Source organism: Neovison vison, chromosome 8 (assembly GCF_020171115.1).
Source record: "Neovison vison isolate M4711 chromosome 8, ASM_NN_V1, whole genome shotgun sequence".
Taxonomy (NCBI): Eukaryota; Metazoa; Chordata; class Mammalia; order Carnivora; family Mustelidae; genus Neogale; species Neogale vison.
In genome coordinates this window covers 125,206,036-125,222,854 of record NC_058098.1, presented here as the reverse complement: position 1 = coordinate 125,222,854, position 16,819 = coordinate 125,206,036, and the positions used below count along the sequence as shown (strand labels likewise).

At 38.3% G+C, this 16,819-nt stretch overlaps 1 protein-coding gene across 7 annotated transcripts in view; it reads left to right on the top strand.

The window, feature by feature from the left end:
- The window catches only part of NCOA1 (nuclear receptor coactivator 1), a 183,977-nt gene that overhangs the window by 95,661 nt on the left and 71,497 nt on the right, over positions 1–16,819 (top strand). For all 7 annotated transcript variants that reach the window (XM_044261974.1, XM_044261977.1, XM_044261973.1 and 4 more), the window contains 2 exons: positions 130–296; positions 6,268–6,365. In XM_044261974.1, coding sequence (XP_044117909.1) covers positions 130–296; positions 6,268–6,365 — 265 coding nt within the window. The remainder of the gene's footprint in view (positions 1–129; positions 297–6,267; positions 6,366–16,819) is intronic.

Here is a 16,819-nt window from a genome sequence, read left to right as displayed (position 1 = left end):
TTCAAAATCTGACTTTATATTCTGGATAAGATTACAGATCTCTATAAGTATGTAAATATTAAGTACTTGAAGAGAGAAGGAAGTACGGTGGTAGAAATGTACACTGACTGGTTTTTCTTTGTGTAACAGCACTGAAAAGAGGCGCAGGGAGCAAGAAAATAAATATTTAGAAGAGCTAGCTGAGTTACTGTCTGCCAACATCAGTGACATTGACAGTTTGAGTGTAAAGCCAGACAAATGCAAGATTTTGAAGAAGACAGTCGATCAGATACAGCTAATGAAGAGAATGGAACAAGGTAAACAAAACCAAACCAATAGCTGTGTGCTTTGTTATGAAGACCTTTATAATATGCAATTTTATTTTTTTACTATAAAGAAATTGCATTGAATTTCATCATCTTATTAAAGCATGTTTGTTTAGATGGTCTTTATTTTAGAAAGTGAATCTGAGAGGCTTCTTGTTATAACAACAAGGCTTATTAATTTAACAGGAACACTCGTTGCCTTGGTTGGTTATGGAACCTGGTATCCTAGGGAATTGAGTTAAGACACATAAGTTGTGGTATCAGGCCGGATGCTCTGGCATGGTGTTAAGACAATAGCTCACTTGTAGGAAAATCCCTCCATCTGAATAATAAGCTGGTCTCTGCCTGGGCTCTGAGTGTGGGAAACAGTGTCCTATGAGAACACCCTGATTTTTTTTATGATTTGTATTTGTACTTACTCATATTTACTCAGCACCCATACCACAAAACCCCTTACAAAGAACTAAAGTAGATACAAAAGCAGAGTACTGAGTGAAATTCCCACACCTGGCCCCAAGGCATTCCCAAAGAACAAGTGATTTAATGCTAAAAATTTATGTAACATATGAGGAAGTAATCTACAGTAAGTAGGAACACATACAACAAATGGAATAGACCCAAAAAAACTTCAGATGAAAAGCAATGTCAAAAGAGTATAAACAAATATATTTATAATGATTAAAGTGATAGGATTTTAAGATTTTATAAGTTGGAAAGTAGATCATCTAGTGACAGCTGATTGAACAGAGAGAAGCTGGTATTTTAAGTCTGCAAAGGGGAGAGCCAGTAAGAGGCTATATGTCTCCTTGCTGCTTGGTCTCAAACCCTGACAGCCTGACTCATACTCCCTAAGTCAGAGGTGGGAGGACTCTTCTGGGGACACTGAGCAGTCCAAAGGAAGAGACGTATAGACACTGATCATTGGGAATGATCCGCCATGACCAAATCAGTTCTCTGCCTTGCCCCCTCTATTCACAGAACTGCCAGTCAGCATTTTAGTACCTCACTTTTTAATATGAATAAAAATCCAGATATTTGAGGAAAGGCTGTAATCAAACAAAGAGAAAAAGAAAAGGCACAAATCAAGCCAATAGAAAAAATGGGAACTTAGAGAAAGCAGAGACAATGCAGGGAGCAGAAAAAAACTTAAAACCATCCAACAGTCCCTCAGAGACAAAAAGGAAAATATTTCATCTATGAAATAATAATAAGATGCTATAAAATAAAACATTCAAAACATCAAATAACCTTTGGTACTTAAAATCAGGATAGCCGAAATAAACTTTATCTCTTTACCTCGTTTTCTACTCTGCCTACTCACACCCTCTGCCTGATCATTTTGGGCACTCTCTGCCTCAAGTATTTGCACTTTCTGTTACCTTTGTCTGGAATGTTCTTTCCCATATATATATACTCTCTTTCCCAGATATATACTTTCTCAGATATGTACATTCTCTCACCCCTTGTATGTCTGTGTTCAAACATTTCTTCTCAATGAACTTGTCCGTAACTATCCTGTCTAATACATACACACCTCTACAACTTCCTTGACTTATTTTCCCTCAGTGTTTTTTGCACCTAACATGTTACATGTGCTACGTGTTCATTGTGCGCCTACTCCCACTAGAGCTTCATGAGGGCAGGGATTTTTGCTTGTTCATCACTGTGTCATCAATACCTAAAGCAGTTCCTGACTACATAGTAGACTTTCAGTGAGTATCTGTTGAAAAATAGAGGAAGGGTTGAAAAAAAATGTGAAGAAATCCCTTAGAAAGTAAAATAAAAAGATAAGCAGTGGAAAACCAAGAGAAAGATGAAAATGTATGGGATTCGTTCAGGAGATATAACATATGATTAATTCCAGAGAAAGAGAACAAATCAAATAGAAGGGAGGAAATTATAAGCATAGTAGTACAAAAGCAAAACAGCGCACTTCTCAGAATTAGAGAGATGTGGGTTTCCAGATTGAAAGTACTCATATGGTGCCCAGCATAGTGAATAAAAAAGAGAAGGAAAAAAAAAAACCAACTCACATCACTGCACAATTTTCAGACACGAGAGAGAAAAGAAATGAGAGAGAAAAAAATAGACAACACATTAGACTCAGAATGTGTCCAAATTTCTGAATAACAGTACTAAAAAATGAGAATTCTAAACCTGGAATTCTATGTGCATCCAAATGAAGTATGAGTGCAAAATAAAGACATTCTCAGACCTTCAGAGCCTGAATATTCAGCCAACATTTCAGAATTGAAAAGTTGTTTTTTTTTTGTTTGTTTGTTTTGTTTTTTCAGAAATACCTAGTAAAACCAAGGTAGTAAACCAAGAAAGAAAGGCAATAGGATCTTAATCCAGGGAAACCATGGAATCTTAACAGAAGAAAGGTAAAAGGAGACCCAGGATTACAGTTGTGCATCAGCCTAAAAACATAGCCAGTCCCAGTTGGAGCAGGTGGATGAGGGACTTAAGGAGGAGTACTTCCATGGGGGCGGGGGGGAAGGGAAAAGAATATATGATGACTGACCAAACTGAGAGGAATTTTTCAACTCTTGGGTATAGTTTAGAGATGAGTTGTTCTAAAAAAAAAACCAAAACACAAAATATAAGAAACATAAATTATAGCACACATCTGGCTCATTTGTGAAGTATATTTATATAGCCATAGTAACATAGATGTTAAATACTGATTGTTCTAAAAATTGTATTGGGAGGATGGAAGGACGGAGAAGTATGTATGTAGAAGGTGGATGTAAGTAAGCCCAAGTCACTTTTCATGATAGCAGATCAGTAATGTCTGTCAAGGACATAATCCAAGATACAGCAAATAAACATGTTATTGAGAAATACAGAATGTATTAGTTAGGATATAGGCTAGGCTACTGTAACAAGAGACCAAAGTACAGTGGCTTTAACAAGATAATCTAGGTATGTGTCAGAGGTTGTAATTCCTTCCGTCTTTTCTGCTGTGCCCTTCCTAGTGTATTGCCATCACCTCTGTGGTCACACATGGCTCATCTGTCTATATCCCTAATGACAGGAAGGGGGAAGAAGAGAATGGGAAGACACACTTCTTTCCTTTTAAGGATAAAACCCAGAAATTGCATGTCATTTCTGTCCACATTCCTTAAGCCAGAAAGTTGGTCCTGCAGCCACTCCTGCCTTAGGATTTACCTAAAACTTTAGATGTTTTGTTTTTCACACATAGTTATTTAATTCACTTGAACTTGATAGTTTATGTTTTTCGGCAAACTAATGTTTAAAAACAGAAACATGTCTTAGTGTCAGAAACATATAAATTAATGAAGGAAGTAGGTCTTAGAACTAAATGAGAAACTTTTTTTTTTTTAAAGATTTTATTTATTTATTTGTCAGAGAGAGAGGGATAGCGAGCACAGGCAGACAGAGAGGCAGGCAGAGGCAGAGGGAGAAGCAGGCTCCCTGCCGAGCAAGGAGCCCGAAACTTTTATACCTTAATATTAAAAAGATAAATAATCCAATTTAAAAATGGGCAAAGGCTCTGAATAGACTTTTCTCCAAAGACATATAAATGACGAACATGTTCAATATCATTAGCCATCAGAGAAACGCAAATCAAAACCACAATAAGATACTAGATTGCTATGATCAAAGAAACAGATTAACAGGTGTTGGTAAGGATGGGAGAAATTGGAACCCCCATACGCTGCTTTTAAGAACGTAAAATAAAATTGTGGAGCCACTTTGGGAAACAGTCCAGTAGTCCCACAAAATGTTAAACATAGAGTTACCATATCGCTCAGCAATTCCATTTGTAGGTATAAACCTGAGACAAATGAAAACATATGTCTACATGAAAACTTGCACACAGATGTTCATAACATCATTATTCATAAAGAGCTGAAAAGTAGAAACAACTCCTATCTATCAGCTGATCAATGGATAAGTAAAGGGAGGTATACTTATGTAATGGAATATCGTTTGGCAACAAAAAGGAATCAAGTACTGACAAATGCTTCAATACGGATGAACCTTGAAAACATGGTAAGCAAAAGAAGCCAGTCACAAAGAACCACACATTGTATGATCCCATTTATATAAAATGATCAGAATAGGCAAATCCATAGAAACGAAGTAGATTGGTGGTTGCCTAGGGCTTGGGAGTATCGGGAAAATGGAGAGTGAGTACTAAAGGGCACGAGGCTTCTTTTTTGGGTGATGAATATGTCCTAAAATTTATTGTGATGATAGTTGCTCAACTCTGTGAATATACTATAAACCATTGAATTTTATGCTTTAAATACGTGAATGGTATGCTATGTGAATTGTAGCTCAGTAAAGCCGTTATTATAAATACTATAAGAGATGACATTTTATACCTATTAGAGTCACAAAACTAAAAAACAAAACAAAACAAAACTGCCATCAGTTGCCAGTGAGGGTGCAGAAAAACAAAAACCCTTGAACCTTACTAGTGGTACATTCTCTTTAGAGAGTAGTCTGTTAGACTTAGCCATTTAAAAAAATAAAAAGATACTGTTTATTTGAGAGAGAGTTAAATGCAAGAAAGCACAAGTGGTTGGGAAAACAGAGGGAGAGGGAGAAGCAGGCTCCCCACTGAATGAGGAACCCAGTGCCTGGCTCGATCCCAGGACCCTGGGATCATGACCTGAGCTGAAGGCAGACACTTAACCAACTGAGCCACCCAGGTGGCCCAAGCTTAATGATGTCCAAAATGCACAGACCCTATATGATCCAGCAACTTCACTTTTATTTACCTTAAAGAAGCTGCTACACATGTAGAAAAAAGGAAATACTAAAAATAGTTTATTACAGCACTGTATGTGGTGGTCAAAGGACTGTCAGAGGTGGACTAGGAAGTCTAACTGTGAGTTGTTCATATGATATAATACCATATCCCAGTTCAAATAAATGGATTAAATCTTCATCAGTGTGCTTAAATCTCAAACATAATACTGAATGGCAAAAGTAAGTAGGAAAAGTCTCTATATTTATGTAAACTTTAAAACACAAAACTAATATATTATTCAGGAATTCATACATGTGTACTTAAGTAATAAAAACAGGCTTAGAAATTATTACTCTGACCTGAGAATACAGATTAGTTCTGAAAAGGGGCAAAGGAGGAGTGGTGGCAGAACGTTAGTTCTATGTGCCGCATTTTATTTTTTTAAAAAGGAAGGACCTGAAGCAAATGTTAACATCTGTGAAAAACGAACGGTGGATATGTGAACGTATGCTATGTCATTTTCTGTATTTTTTGGAATATATGAAATAGTTCATATTTTAAAGTGAAAAAATGAGTCTCTATATTCAATAATACCACATTTGGTTTTTGGCTGACTAACTAACTAGTTTGACAGATTGGAAACTTATTTAAGGATGGTGCTGCTTTAAGATGATGGATGGCTTTTTCAACATCACTGCACAAAAGAATTTCAGATCATTTAGCAGTTACGGATTTATCAATCAGATCACCATGACATGAATGTGAAAGGTTAGCTAATTCATGCAGGCTCACTAAAGGAGAAAGCATTTGTTCACTCTTTATTCAGTGGCAATTGATCAAATCAGAAAAGGATGAAGAAAAATGGAGAAAACCGTCATTCTTCTACAATTTAGCATTTCTTAAAAACTTTAAGTGTAGACTTTCTAAACAGGCTATATATTTATACCATTTTTCCCATTGTTGGAATACTGGACTTAATAGGTCGGAATTCAAATTCTCCTACTGCCACTTAATAGTTACATGATTTGCGACACGTTACTCAGCCTTTGTGACCCTCAATTTTGTCATCCATAAAATGAGTATAATTAAGATTAAATAATACTCTTAATAAATATCACATAGGTAATAGACAAATGTTATTTGAATCTTAAACCAGGTGGATCTATGTCTTCACAGACTTGCCATCATGGAAATGCACCCTTTTTGGATTTGTGACTTTTTGTTTCTTTATTGTAGAGAAATCCACAACTGATGATGAAGTGCAGAAGTCAGACATCTCGTCCAGCAGTCAGGGAGTGATAGAAAAGGAATCCCTGGGACCTCTTCTGTTGGAGGTAGCTGTTCTCACTGAGTCACAAAGTGGTCAGAGTCTTTGGTCTAAGCCAGTTTGGCTTTTTCTTTATCTTTTATGTCTTACTTCCAATTAATAAATTAGAAAACAAAGTAAGTTTTAAAAAACATTTAATTATTTTATTTTGTAACCTGTTTTGACAGTTGTGGCTATTTCAGGATAAATGTGAATGATGAATATGAGGACTTTCATGAAGGCCTTCCATGTAGTCAGATGGAAAACTGAAGCCTAGGGGATGGCTTTGCCATTTGTTTCTGGGGTGGTTGGACTCGTCGGTATAAAACATAGAGTCATTTAGCTCGCGAGTGCTATTTGCATGTCTACAAGAGAATTTCACTTTTGAGTACAGTACGCCTCACTTTATTGCAGTAGGCATTTTCCAGAAAAGTTTCCTGACTAAAATTTTTAATTGTTTATGTAAACACTGTGAGAAAACTTACTATTTTAACAGTCCTTACCAAACTTTTAAAGTGAAGAACTTTTAAACTTGAATTATTTTGTAATTACTGTGTAATTTTCTCCTCAGCTTTCCCTACCTAATCCTCACTCCCTGTGTTCTCAAGGCAGATGTTTTGTTTCCAGGCAGGCTCATCACCTTAAGTGCTCCCTCTCATACATGAATGTTTAAGGACACATGTGTATGGACACACTCGTTCCCCACAGCGTGTGCCTTTCTGTCTGTAGGCCTAGTTTCCTTTGTACACCTATATATAGGTGTGTATGTATATAAATCATATATAAATATATGTGAATATATATATATATATACACACATATACACATATAATTTTAATCTATTTTGTGTATGCAATAAATTTTCCTTTTCTTGTCCTACTTGAAGGCCCTCCTTTCTGGTGAAGCCTTTCTTACAATTCAGACTTTCACAGATCGCTTTATTTTCTAGCTCCCTGATGCATTTTTTCTCTATTATCCCGACTAAATCCTCTTTTTTTTAAACATCCATAATTCCCTCTGCCAACACTGCTAATGTGAGAATATTCTGAGAATTCAGTTCTTGCTTTTCTACCCCCAGAAATTTCTTGTTTCTTGCTCTTTGCTTTACCTTTCATCTCTGTGGATATGAGACCTAAATACATACCTCTTGGTCTAACCTCTTCACATACTCTGTTCCTATATCTTTAACAGGCTACTGAATATTTTTTGCTCTCCTAATAGCAGTTCCCCCTCAAAATCTAAATTGTTCGTTTTCCCTCCATGTGACAAGCACTGTATTACTCACAGTATCGGTCTTAATGATTTTTTTTTTTTTTTTAGGGAATGGGCACATATTTTGTAGAACTGTAACATATAAAAGGCATAGGCCATTGAAACTGGATAGAAATAACTACCACCTGAGTACGTGCACGCACATATAACTGGGAGAGGGGAGCTAGCCACATGTGATAGCATCTGATAGTTTTTATTCTGTTCTTTTCATAACTTACTAAGTCGATTGTATGACACATGACCTTATTTTGGAAACAGTATTGTAACAAGTATAGTAAAAATGTTTATGGTAGAATCTAGATGGTAAACATTACAGATGTTCACTACAGAATTCTTTCAACTGCTGTGTTTTAAAATTTTAAAATATAATCTCTTAGAAAATATTTTCTTAGGAAAATATGTTAAGGAAAGAAAAACACTTTTGGTTCATTTCCAACTTCCATCTCTTTGTCCTGCTGGGTACCTGTAACTGGCCCACTGCTTGGTTACCCTTGGCCTTCCTAGAGACCTGATCTGTCAGCATTTACTGCCTATCTTCTCTCTCCTACAGGATGTTGGTAGGCTAGACTTTTCAAAACTTCTAGTTTTCCTGTGTGGATTCTGCCTTCTCAGTGCCCTAAAATTTAAAACTAGCCTCGGGACTCCTTTCAATTCATTAAATATTATATTATTTTCTACATATAATGCCTTTTGAGATACTAATAAGTATAAGGTGTACAAGTTCTTGAGATTTCTGAGGTTCCTGTAGGAAAATGGCGATTATTTAAATCCTAGCTTCATCCCAGGTTCTTGAGAAACCACGGAGATCAACATGGACAGCAAGCAGGTTATCAACAGCCGGAACACAGCACAACTGGAGACAGAGCATATTACTGCCGCTACTTTACTTTATATAAACATTCGTTATTGCTGTGTGAGCAAAATCTACAACACTTTAGCACGAAGAGAAAATGACAGGAAAACGTCCACTCAAAGCTACTATAAAAAGAAAATAAAGTAGGAATTATTTCTTTTAGCTGATGAAATTATTACCCTGAAAACCACTGTGGGGGCACCTGGGTGGCTCAGTGGGTTAAAGCCTCTGCCTTCAGCTCAGGTCATGATCCCAGGGTCCTGGGATCGAGCCCCACATCGGGGTCTCTGCTAGATAGGGAGCCTGCTTCCCTTCCTCTCTCTGCCTACTTGTGATCTCTCTCTCTGTCAAATAAATAAATAAAATCTTAAACAAACAAACCACTGTGAATCCAAGGAAAGCTGTGGCTCAGAGTTGCACATGAGTTAGGTATCATGGGACAAGCAGTTTCAAATAGGAAAAAGCACATCAAATTAGAAATTCTAAAACCTCAGAATAGAAATGTATTTAGGTTCTTGACTTCAGGGAGCTAATAGTATTTTTATTAATGAGCCACAGATATGTGAAACAGATGCAAAATAGAATTACTAACTTTTACAGACTTCATTGCCTCCCTCAGAACCTTTTTCTGAGCCGCCTTCTCTGCCCCCAATCTCATCTTCATTGCCTTAAACTTTGTATAGAGTCTAACCCAGGGCAGCCAGGAGAGGTGGTGAAAAGCCACCGTGACTCTCCTTGGGTTCATTCAGACTGCAGTCTAGAGCTGCACCGTTCAGTAAAATAGCCACTAGCCACACGTGGCTGTTCAAAGTTAAATAAAATGAGAAATTCAGTGCTTCAGCCTCGCCAGCCACATTTAACCTGCTCAGTGCCCGCATGTGGCTGGTGACCACTGTGTTGGACACACAGATGTAGAACTTTCTGCAATGACAGGAAGTTCTTTTTGGCAGCATTGGTCTAGAGGGACCTGCTTAGATGGGAGATGTGCACATCTGAAAAGTAACCAAATACAAACCATTCTCTGAGAAATTCTCGCCAGCCAGTTTTCCAGTTATTCTTTCCCCTCCCCTTTTAAACATAAAGTAGCATGAGTTAAGAATGAAGATATTGGAGGTAATGTCCTCACATTTAAAGGAAGAGTGGAATTAGACTTGATTTATTCAACAAGTATTTGTTGCTTGACAATAGTAAGTACCCATGCCCTTTTTTTTTATTGTCCTGATTGTTGCTTTCTGCTGTCTAAAGTCTTCTGCCTCTTCTTTATCTGACTCTAGCTCCTTATCTCCTATTGCTTCCCAAGAAAAATTCTGTTTTAGTCATAGGGTCTCCCTATACCTTGCTCGTGCTTTCAGGCCTTACCTCACTTTGTTCCACTCCTTAACATTGCTTTGTGCCTCTTGACACCATTTACCACTCAATCCCCCTGCCTTCCTTCCTTTATTTTAATTATTTTTATTAAAATATAATGTATTATTTGCCCCAGGGGTACAGGTCTGTGAATCACCAGGTTTATACACTTCACAGCACTCACCACAGCACATACCCTCCCCAATGTCTATAACCCAGCCACCTTCTCCCTACCCCCCACCCCCCAGCAACCGTTGGTTTGTGAGATTAAGAGTTTCTTATGGTTTGTCTCCCTCCCGATTCCTTCTTGTTTCATTTTTACCTTCCTTAGCCCCTCCCTGCCTCTCAAATTCCTCATATCAGAGACGTCATATGACAATTGTCTTTCTCTGTCAATCCCTCTTTCTTAAAACTCTCTTCCTCCTTGCCAGAACTCTCTCCTCTCTGGCTACTCCTCAGCCTCTACATCATATTTCTTTCCATCAACTGCCTCTTAAATGTCAGTATCCTTCAGGGTTCTGGCCTTGGCTCCTTTCCTTTTTGTTATTCTGTGCACATTTCCTGGGCAGTTTCATCTACATCTATGTGTCTTCTGATATATTCATGTATGCATGTGCACATGTAAGTATATGTAAATTATCAATTAGGGTTCTTGGTTTTCAGGCAACACCAATGCTGACTAAATTTAGCGCATGTGAATTTATTGGAGTGCTGTTTGGATAGCACAGAACAATGCTTGGAAAAAAGATGAAACCAAGGCATCTTAAGGAGGCTAGGAAGCAGGTACAATACAAATGGTCTCTTAGATGCATTTGGGCAGTGCCCTGCTGTTAGAATGAATGCATTCCAGCTCTGTTCATTCTCTCTGCAATTCTCCTCAAGGTTCCCAGTTAGGCTGGAAGTCTCCCAATGGCCTGATTAAGAATCTCATGAGACCTTATTTAATGGGGAAGAAGTAACTCCCCAAAGGAAATCAGATATTCTTTGGAAGGGGAAAAGATGATTGTAGTTAAGAACAAATAAAAAAACAAATGGTATCATATGTACCTGTAAATTGCAAATGTCTATCTTTAGCCCAGATCTCCCTTCAGTTTCTCTTTCACTATATCTTGCTGCCTTCTGAACATCTCCATCTAAGTGTTGCTTAGTCATTTCAAATATAACATCTTTTTTTTTTTTTTAAGAGAAAGAAAGAGAGTGCGGGGGCAGGAGGGGCAGAGAGAGAGAGAGAGAAAGAGAGAATCTTAAGCAAACTCCAAGCCCATTGTGAACCCAATGTGGGGCTCAGTCTCATGACGCTGAGATCATGACCTGAGCTGGAATCAAGAGTTGGATTCTTCGCCCACAGAGCCACCCAGGTGCCCCTCAAATACATTTCTAAAACTAAATTTGTAATCTGTCCTCTTACCTCCTGCTTAAAAATGGGGGAAAAAAAGTAAAATAATTAAGAGTAGATTTCTTTACTCCTTGATCCCCTTTCTGAGGGAAAGACACTTATCTACCAGAAACCTTACATCATTAATGAAGGATCACCCCAAATCTTCATTCTCAGAGCTGCTAGAGGTCACCAAATACTGTTTGTTCTGCCTATGTCAAATTCTCTCCTATCACTTCCACTGCTGTTGCCTTAATTCAGGCTTTCATTGGAACTGGAGTATCACAATAGCTTTGCAACTGTAATTGCTTCCAGTCTGCTTGCCAGAGCTACTGCCAGAAGGATCTTTGTAAAAGCAGATCATGTCATTCTTGTGCTTAAAAACATGGCCTTCAAGAAAATGCCCATTGCCTTTAGAATAAACTCCTTATTTTTTTGCTTTTCTTGGAGAGTAAAAAAAAAAAAACACACATTTTACTGTTATATATGACAAAAATATAACAAGTGCATACAAGGAGATTTTGTTTTTAACCTCTGAGCTGCTTCCTCTGTCTTGAATGTCCTTTCCAACCCTCATCCACCTGAGTTACTACTCAGTGTCCTTCAAGACTGCTCGAGCATAGTGTGTTTTCCTCCCAGGAGTCTCTACCAGTGACAGTCACTCCTTTGCCCATTTCGAGTGCTTCACTCTGTGCATAACCTTTTTTTTTTTTTTTTTAATTTTTTTAAATTTATTTTTTATTTATTTTCAGCATAGGAGCACTGGGTGTGCATAACCTTTTTGAATTCCTCTTCGTACTGTATAACTATGTGTACTGTGTGTACTTTTTTTTCCCCTTCAGAGGCTATGGAATTGTTGAGGATTGTGTGTTTTATCTCCAGAATTTTTGCCTGTTAACTGGCACATAGGTGATAGTGAACCTCGTGGGGTCATGTAAGACCAAGGCCCTGTGAGAAGCCTTGGCCAGTGTGGACCCCTGCTGTGAGACACTTGGAGGGGGTCGGGAGAGAACCCCCCTCAGATTGCTGATGTTGTGCTGAATGGATGGACGCTTATTGTCTGTACATAGCTCAGTGGAAGACTGGATGCCAGGGCATGGAGAAATAGGAAGATTCCTTCCCAGAAGCACACTTGGAAGTTAATTATACGCACAACATATGAGGGAAAGTTGTAGAATAAGAGCGAGTATCAGCAGATTATATTAGTCAGTCATACTTGAAGAAATTAGAGATGTTTGTATATTCATAGAAATAGTCTTAAAGAATATCCCCTGAAATGTTACCAGTTTCTTGGGGGTGAGATTCCAGCAGATCTTATACTATTTCATTTTCATACTTAAGCAATTTTTAAAGTACATATATAAATTGTAATTAAAAAACAAGAACAAAAAAAAGGCATTTCCAGCAAGAGACAGGCTGTCTGCGTCCCAGGCGTAGGGTCAGCAGGACAACTCTGCAACCACGAGGGAGCCTTTGTGGACCTGTTTCCCCAGCCAGCCTTTTCTGGGGAAGCTCAAAAGAAACATGATGCCCCAGACTTCACAGAGGAAACAGCAAGTCCATGTAACTGAGGCCAAATAGAGACCTGGTGAAAGTTCTGCTCTCCCTGTAAGGCTGATCAGCTGCATATTCCAGAGGCCAGTTACTAGAATAACTTCCCAGCCTGGCAGTGAAGCCAGGTACAGTCAATGGGAAGAGAACTTGGAGAAGCCCCAGTAGGTCTGTGGAAGGGATACTATAGGGATTCCAGCTCTACTACAATGAAGGAGAGCTTTTAAGTCATTTGGATTTTAAAAATGCAGCAAATAGTCCCGGTGAATCCGAAGGTCTTTCTGGTGCTGGATGCTGAGCCCATCGTTGGCTAATCTTCAGACTGGACAGAAATGACCCCAGAAATGGGTCTTGTTCTCTCCCCTTCCCTCTGCAGATAACAGGCAACTTCCAGAGATACCAGAGACAAACATGGAAAGTGAAGAAAGCAAGGGAGAGAGTAGCTGTGGCTTTGAGGATAAACAGGGTCACTGGGGAGGCAGAGAGGGAGGAACCAAGAAGGATGCCCTGAAAACTAGGTGATAAAAGGGAGAAGGTAGGGTGCCTGGGTGGCTCAGTGGGTTAAAGCCTCTGCCTTCGGCTCAGGTCATGATCCCAGGACCCTGGGATTGAGCTCCGCATCAGGCTCTCTGCTCAGCAGGGAGCCTGCTTCCTCCTCTCTGCCTGCCTCTCTGCCTACTTGTGATTTCTGTCTGTCAAATAAATAAATAAAATCTTAAAAAAAAAAAAAAAAGGTTGGAGGGGGGGGAGAAGGTAGTGCTAAAGAGGCTGAGTAGTGTGGCCTTTGCCATAGGTTCTCCATGGAACAACCAGGTTTTGCTTGCTGGTCTTTGATGTCAATATCAATACTGTTTCTTGCTCTAAACTACGACACTTAGTTATACCTGCACTGTTCTTTATTAAACTCCTTTAAGAGACCAAAAATAAAATAAATTAAGTGAAATTGTATTTATGCTGTTTCAGTTAATAGCTAAGAACAATTTAAATAATTTTCAGGTCTACTTTTTAAAAATTGATATATCTGTATTTCCATTGTTCTATTTTCACATAAACTGCAAAGCAAATGATGTATTGATCACCTGCTATGATATTTATAGCTAATCTGACTTAAAGAAACAAAAAAACAGCCAGTTAGAAATGAGGGTGCTTTTCTGTGCTCTTCTAAACATGAAATAGGTCAGCAAAGGGTTTATCTAGGAGTGAGGTTTTTTAGATCATTAATCACATCCCTAGGTTTTTATTGAAATTCCATCTTCCTTGATCTCAAGCAGTGATTCTTCCAAAGTAATCAAATGTGTTGCATTTTCACATTAAAAAAAAAAATGAGTTTAAACCCTACTGAAACTGGAAGATTTTTGAGTAGGTAAAAAGTCCTGTTTTTAAATTTTTAAACTGAGAAGAGAATTCTTACAAATAATTTTTATCATTTTGGTGACAAAGTCACAACTACAGTAACATTTCAAAACATGCATTTTCACCTGCTGTCTCTGTAGTGTAAATGTCTTCTTGAAAGGAAGTCTACTTCTTATTCATTGTTTAAATGTTATCTTGACCCTGGAGGGACAAAATTAAGTGTGTTTGTTATTTGGAAAACATCTGCTAGGTAACTTACTATCACAACCACTCATCATCATAGAATAGGTTAGCAAATTTGGGACACTTGCCTTTTTTAAAAAGAAAAATGAATAGCAATGACACTGTTAGCTTTTTTAAGAATTTTGCCGCAGATAACTAGCACACTTATGTGTGTGATACAGAGAATTTTCATGGTCATTTTACATCTTTTATAGAATCCTGTACATGTTCTGTTTTCTAAAGATCTTGTCTTTACTGCTTATATGTATCCTATAGCAAGTAAATTGCAATATGTTACAATAAGTGGAACGATTACAAATAAGCCAGGTGCCACTGTCAGCCACTGCATTCTGGATCTTCTCTCCGGATTCCCTGGTTTGTGATATGTGACTGTCTGGACTGAGTTGAGGTATCAGGGTGTCAGTATGGTTTATTAAGCTTAACTTCTTCTTTATATTTTTAGATTACACTATAAACAGAGATTCTGACTTTTTTCCTCCATCTCTAGGATTTAATGCTCTCCTTAGGGCATACTATATTTCTTTTTTGAGACCCCCTAGCTCTGTATCAGAGCATAGGAGGCCCTCAGATTTGACTCTTTTTTATTTTTTCCCCAATTTATTTATTTTCAGAAAAACAGTATTCATTATTTTTTCACCACACCCAGTGCTCCATGCAAGCTGTGCCCTCTATAATACCCACCACCTGGTACCCCAACCCCCCACCCCCCCCGCCACTTCAAACCCCTCAGACTGTTTTTCAGAGTCCATAGTCTCTCATGGTTCACCTCCCCTTCCAATTTACCCAAATTCCCTACTCCTCTCTAATGCCCCTTGTCCTCCATGCTATTGGTTATGCTCCACAAATGAGTGAAACCATATGATAATTGACTCTCTCTGCTTGACTGATTTCACTCAGCATAATCTCTTCCAGTCCCGTCCATGTTGCTACAAAAGTTGGATATTCGTCCTTTCTGATGGAGGCATAATACTCCATAGTATATATGGACCACATCTTCCTTATCCATTCATCCGTTGAAGGGCATCTTGGTTCTTTCCATAGTTTGGCGACTGTGGCCACTGCTGCTATAAACATTGGGGTACAGATGGCCCTTCTTTTCACGACATCTGTATCTTTGGGGTAAATACCCAGGAGTGCAATTGCAGGGTCGTAGGGAAGCTCTATTTTTAATTTCTTGAGGAATCTCCACACTGTTCTCCAAAGAGGCTGCACCAACTTGCATTCCCACCAACAGTGTAAGAGGGTTCCCCTTTCTCCACATCCTCTCCAACACATGTTGTTTCCTGTTTTGTTAATTTTGGCCATTCTAACTGGTGTAAGGTGATATCTCAATGTGGTTTTAATTTGAATCTCCCTGAGGGCTAATGATGATGAGCATTTTTTCATGTGTCTGATAGCCATTTGTATTTCTTGATTGGAGAAGTGTCTGTTCATATCTTCTGCCCATTTTTTGATGTGTTTGCCTGTTTCCTGTGGGTTGAGTTTGAGGAGTTCATTATAGATCCTGGATATCAACCTTTTGTCGGTACTGTCATTTGCAAATATCTTCTCCCATTCCGTGGGTTGCCTCTTTGTTTTTTTGACTGTTTCCTTTGCTGTGCAGAAGCTTTTGATTTTGATGAAGTCCCAGAAGTTTATTTTCGCTTTTGTTTCCTTTGCCTTTGGAGACGTATCTTGAAAGAAGTTGCTGTGGCTGATATCGAAGAGATTACTGCCTATGTTCTCCTCTAAGATTCTGATAAGATTCCTGTCTCACGTTGAGGTCTTTTATCCATTTTGAGTTGATCTTTGTGTACGGTGTAAGAGAATGGTCGAGTTTCATTCTTCTACATATAGCTGTCCAGTTTTCCCAGCACCATTTATTGAAGAGACTGTCTTTTTTCCACTGTATATTTTTTCCTGTTTTGTCGAAGATTAATTGACCATAGAGTTGAGGGTCCATATCAGGGCTCTCTACTCTGTTCCACTGGTCTATGTGTCTGTTTTTATGCCAGTACCATGCTGTCTTGGTGATCACAGCTTTGTAATAAAGCTTGAAATCAGGTAAGGTGATGCCGCCAGCTTTATTTTTGTTTTTCAACATTTCCTTAGCGATTCGGGGTCTCTTCTGATTCCATACAAATTTTAGGATTATTTGCTCCAGCTCTTTGAAGAATGCCGGTGGAATTTTGATCGGAATGGCATTAAAAGTATAGATTGCTCTAGGCAGTATAGACATTTTAACAATGTTTATTCTTCCGATCCAAGAGCATGGAATGGTCTTCCATCTTTTTGTGTCTTCTTCAATTTCTTTCATGAGTGTTCTATAGTTCCTCAAGTATAGATCCTTTACCTCTTTAGTTAGGTTTATTCCCAGGTATCTTATGGTTCTTGGTGCTATAGTAAATGGAATCGATTCTCTAATTTCCCTTTCTGTATTTTCATTGTTAGTGTATAAGAAAGCCACTGATTTCTGAGGCTTCTCTCTGAGACGGAGATCAGGAAGTGT